Below are 6,445 nucleotides of genomic sequence, written 5' to 3'. Positions count from 1 at the left end.
AACTATGTGGTTGCAAGCATGCAAAATCTATAAATAGGTGTCCAGGACACACCAAGTATTGCATCTCTCCCTCTATCTTTCGCTCTCTGGCTCCCTGCATTGCATACTCTCTCTCTCTCTCTCTCTCTCTCTCTCTCTCTCTCTCTCTCTCTCTCTCTCTCTCTCTCTCTCTCTCTGTCTCTCTCTCTCCTTAGAAATACTCAGCTCCTCTCTCCCTCTCTCTCTCTCTCTCTCTCTCTCTCTCTCTCTCTTTCTCTGTCTCTCTCTCTCCTTAGAAATACTCAGCTCATGGCAAACCACAACAATTCTGAAGCTGCAACCCCTCCAAACTCCAAAGTAGGCATCATTGGTGCAGGAATAAGCGGTATTGCTGCTGCCAAGCAGCTCCGCCGTTTCGCTCCGGGGGTCTTCGAGGCCACCGATTGCATTGGTGGCGTTTGGAAACACTGCTCCTTCCACTCCACAAGACTCCAGACCCCTCGCTATGACTATGAATTCTCCGACTATCCGTGGCCGGAGGGCGACGGATCCTTCCCCACCAACCTTGAAATCCTTGACTACCTAGAGAGCTATGCACGTCATTTCGACGTGCTCAAATTCGTCAAGCTGAACCACAAGGTAGTCGAGATCCACTATTTCGGTGACCGGAAGCCCACATACAATGATGGCATGTGGGGAGAATTCGGTAAGCCGTTTTCCGGTGAACCGGTGTGGGAAGTGGGCGTTAGAACCCCTCTCCATCCCTGGTCCAAACGGGGCAGAGCGGGGCGAGGCGCGTTTCCCCTCTGTCAACTGCCATCACTAAGGAAGGACAGGAGATGGGGCGGGGCAGGGATTGGAGACGGGGATGAGGCAGGGTGGGGAAAAGCGTAAGTCCATCCCTTCCTCCATCCCTGCATGGGTTTTGATTTTAACCTCCATCCCCGGTTCAAACGGGGCAAGGCAGGGCGGGGCCGGTTTTTTCCCGGTCAACTGCCATCCCTAGCCGAAGCCAAGAAAACCTGGATGGGGCCCAACGAACACCTTGCTTAGGTGGCCCCACCTCTGAAAGCTTCAAACATCTATACTATATTGACTGGATTCAAACATGGGTTGGTCAATTCCAAGTGTGCGTTAGTGAAGTTGACTTCTGAAGATTCAAAGGTATAACGGTCAACGTCAAGATGTGACCCGATTGCCTTGATTGATCCAAACAATGGGCCGTAACCAGATTTGGTCAAGTGGACTACCAAAAGTATCAAACCCTAATTCTATTTTCTATTTTTTGAAAAGTTTTAACATGTGAATTAATTTTTTTCGACATATATAGAAAGCTGGGGTGAAATTATTATTATTTTTTTTACTGATGAAGAAACCCTCACCGAATACCGGGTTACTTAATGGGCCTGCCTCCCTGTGATGTAAAACTTCAGGTTGAGGATACAACCACCCAGCCTTACGTGCCCTAACTGTGACAAAGCAACGCCAGCCCCAAGGTGCTAGCAGGTTTGACACAGGACACTGCTGACCAGGTAACCACCGGAGTGGTTTTAACATGTGAATTAATGGTGTTGGATTGTGTGCATGGCTAGTTCAGAATTCCAGTAGGATCCAATTAACAAAGGCCAATATTTCAAAAGACCCGGCTTTGGGTTATTCACAAAGGAAAAAGACAAGAAAGAAAAGAAAAAAGAGACCATGATTTGATCCATAAGGTCTCGTATTTAATAATGAATCTGGATATAATCCAAATCAAGCCCGAGCAATTAACAGACCTGCTGAGAATGCTAAACTTGTTAAATATATAATTGCGCCAAGGTACATGTATAATTGTTTAATTCATTAAAAAATCGTTAGGAAAACCAGATTTAATAAAGTTTTGTGGACGGTGGTGATTTCAAAGCACAAAAGTTTTGTGTACGGAGATATCACCAAATCTGACTTCATCTATATAAACCGATAACATGGATAAGTTGGTAAATTTCAATGCATGAGAACAATGCAAGCTCCGCCAAGGTACGTATATAATTATTACTGAATATATACTCTCTCGTACGTATATAATTATTACGTATACTCTCTCTCTCTCTCTCTCGTACCTTGGTTGGCCTCTGCACATTCAGTAGCGAAGTCAATAGCAGATTTCTTGTAACCGACTACTACCACCTTCTTTCCCCTCACCAAACGCTCAGCTTCCTCCCGGTCAAGCTTGGAGTAATCAAGTGAGTGCAAGACCTTGCCCTGGAAGATCTCGGGCCCCTTCCCAGTTGGGAACTCAGGCATCTTGGGCACATCTCCATACTTCCCCACGCACACCACCAAGAACTCAAACTTGAACCACTGCAACAACACAATCAAGCCAAACCTAAGCTCAGTCAATGGCTCGAGCCTTATAAACCACAAGGCTTTTATATATATATATATATATATATATATATATATATATATATATATATATATATATATATATAAAAGCCTTGTGGTTTATAAGGCTCGAGCCATTGACTGAGCTTAGGTTTGGCTTGATTGTGTTGTTGCAGTGGTTCAAGTTTGAGTTCTTGGTGGTGTGCGTGGGGAAGTATGGAGATGTGCCCAAGATGCCTGAGTTCCCAACTGGGAAGGGGCCCGAGATCTTCCAGGGCAAGGTCTTGCACTCACTTGATTACTCCAAGCTTGACCGGGAGGAAGCTGAGCGTTTGGTGAGGGGAAAGAAGGTGGTAGTAGTCGGTTACAAGAAATCTGCTATTGACTTCGCTACTGAATGTGCAGAGGCCAACCAAGGTACGAGAGAGAGAGAGAGAGAGTATACGTAATAATTATATACGTACGAGAGAGTATATATTCAGTAATAATTATATACGTACCTTGGCGGAGCTTGCATTGTTCTCATGCATTGAAATTTACCAACTTATCCATGTTATCGGTTTATATAGATGAAGTCAGATTTGGTGATATCTCCGTACACAAAACTTTTGTGCTTTGAAATCACCACCGTCCACAAAACTTTATTAAATCTGGTTTTCCTAACGATTTTTTAATGAATTAAACAATTATACATGTACCTTGGCGCAATTATATATTTAACAAGTTTAGCATTCTCAGCAGGTCTGTTAATTGCTCGGGCTTGATTTGGATTATATCCAGATTCATTATTAAATACGAGACCTTATGGATCAAATCATGGTCTCTTTTTTCTTTTCTTTCTTGTCTTTTTCCTTTGTGAATAACCCAAAGCCGGGTCTTTTGAAATATTGGCCTTTGTTAATTGGATCCTACTGGAATTCTGAACTAGCCATGCACACAATCCAACACCATTAATTCACATGTTAAAACCACTCCGGTGGTTACCTGGTCAGCAGTGTCCTGTGTCAAACCTGCTAGCACCTTGGGGCTGGCGTTGCTTTGTCACAGTTAGGGCACGTAAGGCTGGGTGGTTGTATCCTCAACCTGAAGTTTTACATCACAGGGAGGCAGGCCCATTAAGTAACCCGGTATTCGGTGAGGGTTTCTTCATCAGTAAAAAAAATAATAATAATTTCACCCCAGCTTTCTATATATGTCGAAAAAAATTAATTCACATGTTAAAACTTTTCAAAAAATAGAAAATAGAATTAGGGTTTGATACTTTTGGTAGTCCACTTGACCAAATCTGGTTACGGCCCATTGTTTGGATCAATCAAGGCAATCGGGTCACATCTTGACGTTGACCGTTATACCTTTGAATCTTCAGAAGTCAACTTCACTAACGCACACTTGGAATTGACCAACCCATGTTTGAATCCAGTCAATATAGTATAGATGTTTGAAGCTTTCAGAGGTGGGGCCACCTAAGCAAGGTGTTCGTTGGGCCCCATCCAGGTTTTCTTGGCTTCGGCTAGGGATGGCAGTTGACCGGGAAAAAACCGGCCCCGCCCTGCCTTGCCCCGTTTGAACCGGGGATGGAGGTTAAAATCAAAACCCATGCAGGGATGGAGGAAGGGATGGACTTACGCTTTTCCCCACCCTGCCTCATCCCCGTCTCCAATCCCTGCCCCGCCCCATCTCCTGTCCTTCCTTAGTGATGGCAGTTGACAGAGGGGAAACGCGCCTCGCCCCGCTCTGCCCCGTTTGGACCAGGGATGGAGGCGGGGATGAAGGTTAAAATCAAGACCAGTGCGGGGATGAAGGTTAAAATCAAGACCAGTGGGGGTGGAGACCTTGTCCCCCGCCCCGGTCCACTGCCATCCCTAGCTTCGGTAAGGATTACTCTGCGTAAACAAAACTATAGTATAGTTGTTGGAAACCTTTTGACAAAAGAGAAAGGCTTTTACTTTTTTTAATTTTTGTTGAAGGAAAAGAAATGTTTTTTTAATTTGCAGGACCAGATGGGCAGCCCTGCACCATGTTGATTAGGACGCTGCATTGGATGATGCTTCCTTCTTACTCTGTTTGGGGGATGTCCTTCCTCCTTCTTTATGCCACCAGGGCTTCACAGTTCTTCCATGAAAGGCCATCAATGAGCTTCCTTCGGACTCTGTTCTGCATTTTGCTCTATCCCTTGGTACGTATATATTCTCTATTTACTTAACATTTAATTAATTTCTCAACCGGGAGTTTTACCTCGCAGGAAGGCGGGTCCATTAAGTGACCCGATCCTCGGTGAGGGGGTTCCTTAGTCATAAAAAAAAAACTTTGAATTAATTTCTCTAAAATTTCTTTAAAATATCATGTTACAAACATTTTATGACATACCTTACTTAATTTGCTGTGATATCATATTGCACAAGAATAAAAAAAGAGAAGCATATTGTGTCTTGCACAAGAAAAATGTGTTAAATATACATATTTAGGAAAAGAAATCACGTCATGCTGACTTTAAAAGAAAGGAAAAAATTGTTTGCAAATGGAATTTTTAATTCGTTAAGGGTAATAAAAGTTGGTGTATTCACAAATATCTGTTGCAAACTGCAGACATTGACAGCTTCAAGATGAGATTAATTCTTCGGAACAAATTTCACTCTGAATAAGTCTAGGTTAAGCAATTTATTAATAGCAATTTTTTGGTGATTAATCGAACAGAGAAAGGCAATCTCAAAGTTCATTGAGTCATATTTGATATGGAAGTTGCCACTGAGAAAATTTGGATTGGTACCTGACCATGCATTTGAGGAGGATTACGCATCATGTCAAATGGCAATCTTGCCGGAAAACTTCTTTCCGGCAGCGGAGGATGGCCACATTCTCTTCCGCCGGTCATCCAAGTGGTGCTTCTGGAACGGGGGAGTGGAGTTGGAAGATGGAAGCAGATTGGAAGCAGATTTGGTCATGTTGGCAACTGGCTTTGATGGGCTGAAAAAGCTCAAATGGATCTTCCCGGAGCCTTTCAGGCATTACATTCAAGACCCTTCAGGCATCATGCCTTTATACAGGTAAATATGGTTGATTCTAGGAGTACAAATAGCTCTCTCTCTCTCTCTCTCTCTCTCTCTCTCTCTCTCTCTCTCTCTCTCTCTATATATATATATATATATATATATATATATATATATATATATATAGAGAGAGAGAGAGAGAGAGAGAGAGAGAGAGATGTGTGTGTGTGTGTGGGAGGATTAATCAGTCTTGTTCTTTTATGGCAGGGGAACCATCCATCCTTTGATTCCACATATGGCATTTGTTGGGTACATAGAAAGTGTATCAAATCTACATACTGCTGAGCTCAGGTGCAAGTGGCTGGCGAGGCTTCTGCAAGGTGCTTTTGAGCTCCCCACTGTGGACAAAATGGTTTCTCAGATAAGCAAAGAGATGGAAGTGAGCAAGAGGACCACAAGGTTTTACAAGAGGCACTGCATCTCCACCTTCAGCATAAACCACAGTGATGAACTGTGTGAGGAGATGGGATTGGCACCATGGAGGAAAAGGATCTGGTTCCAAGAGTTCTTCTCTCCCTATTCCAACCGTGACTATCAAGATGATAACTAGGGACTATGTCTTCTAACTCTATGGTTAGGGTACACTAGTAGTCAGAAATGGCAAGTGGTTATATATGGTGCGTTTATCCCCTAGGGCAGATGAGAAGGACCATCCTTCCTTCTTGCATGATGTTAGTTAAAGTTGGTGATACAAATAAGAAATCCTGCAAAAAATTAATAAATGAAAAATAGTGGAAGGAAGCCATTGTTGGGCCCTTTCTCAAAAAGTTTATTTTTGGTGTCTGTACAAATAAATTTGAAAAGAAGGGCTGTCCCTGTGTTGTTATCGTTATCAATGAAAGGAAATAACATTATTGAATTAACATTTTGTACCTTTTTCTCTCTTTTTTTTATGACGAGGAACCATCCTTCCTAGGGACACACTGGTCACTTGGTGGGGCCCACCTCTCTATCAAGTAGGACCCGGGTAACCCACCGACACCCATCCCTTAAGGACGGCATATCAGGTGCAATCACATTCCATACTTTGTTATGCGGCTGCACCTGATCCACCC

At 43.2% G+C, this 6,445-nt stretch overlaps 1 protein-coding gene across 1 annotated transcript; it reads left to right on the top strand.

Annotated features, from left to right (window-relative positions):
- Positions 1 to 288: 288 nt before the first annotated feature.
- On the top strand, positions 289 to 5,940 carry LOC149834285 (putative flavin-containing monooxygenase 1). The gene is made up of 5 exons (XM_090009334.1): positions 289 to 723; positions 2,490 to 2,760; positions 4,338 to 4,519; positions 5,038 to 5,387; positions 5,598 to 5,940. The coding sequence occupies exons 1-5, from the start codon at positions 289 to 291 to the stop codon at positions 5,938 to 5,940; spliced, it is 1,581 nt and encodes a 526-aa protein (XP_089865460.1).
- The last annotated feature ends 505 nt before the right edge of the window (positions 5,941 to 6,445 follow it).

This window comes from Nuphar pumila, chromosome 6, assembly GCF_984573655.1.
Source record: "Nuphar pumila chromosome 6, dmNupPumi1.hap1.1, whole genome shotgun sequence".
In the NCBI taxonomy this organism is placed as follows: domain Eukaryota; kingdom Viridiplantae; phylum Streptophyta; class Magnoliopsida; order Nymphaeales; family Nymphaeaceae; genus Nuphar; species Nuphar pumila.
This window is presented reverse-complemented; position numbering and strand designations above follow the sequence as displayed.

What these genes read in the sequence shown, in the direction of transcription:
- LOC149834285 (XM_090009334.1), top strand. Translation starts at nt 289, where the DNA reads ATGGCAAACCACAACAATTCTGAAGCTGCAACCCCTCCAAACTCCAAA. An exon ending in AACCGGTGTGGGAAGTGGGC is followed by an intron (nt 724 to 2,489) that starts GTTAGAACCCCT and finishes CCATTGACTGAG; the next exon opens with CTTAGGTTTGGCTTGATTGT. An exon ending in GCATTTTGCTCTATCCCTTG is followed by an intron (nt 4,520 to 5,037) that starts GTACGTATATAT and finishes TTAATCGAACAG; the next exon opens with AGAAAGGCAATCTCAAAGTT.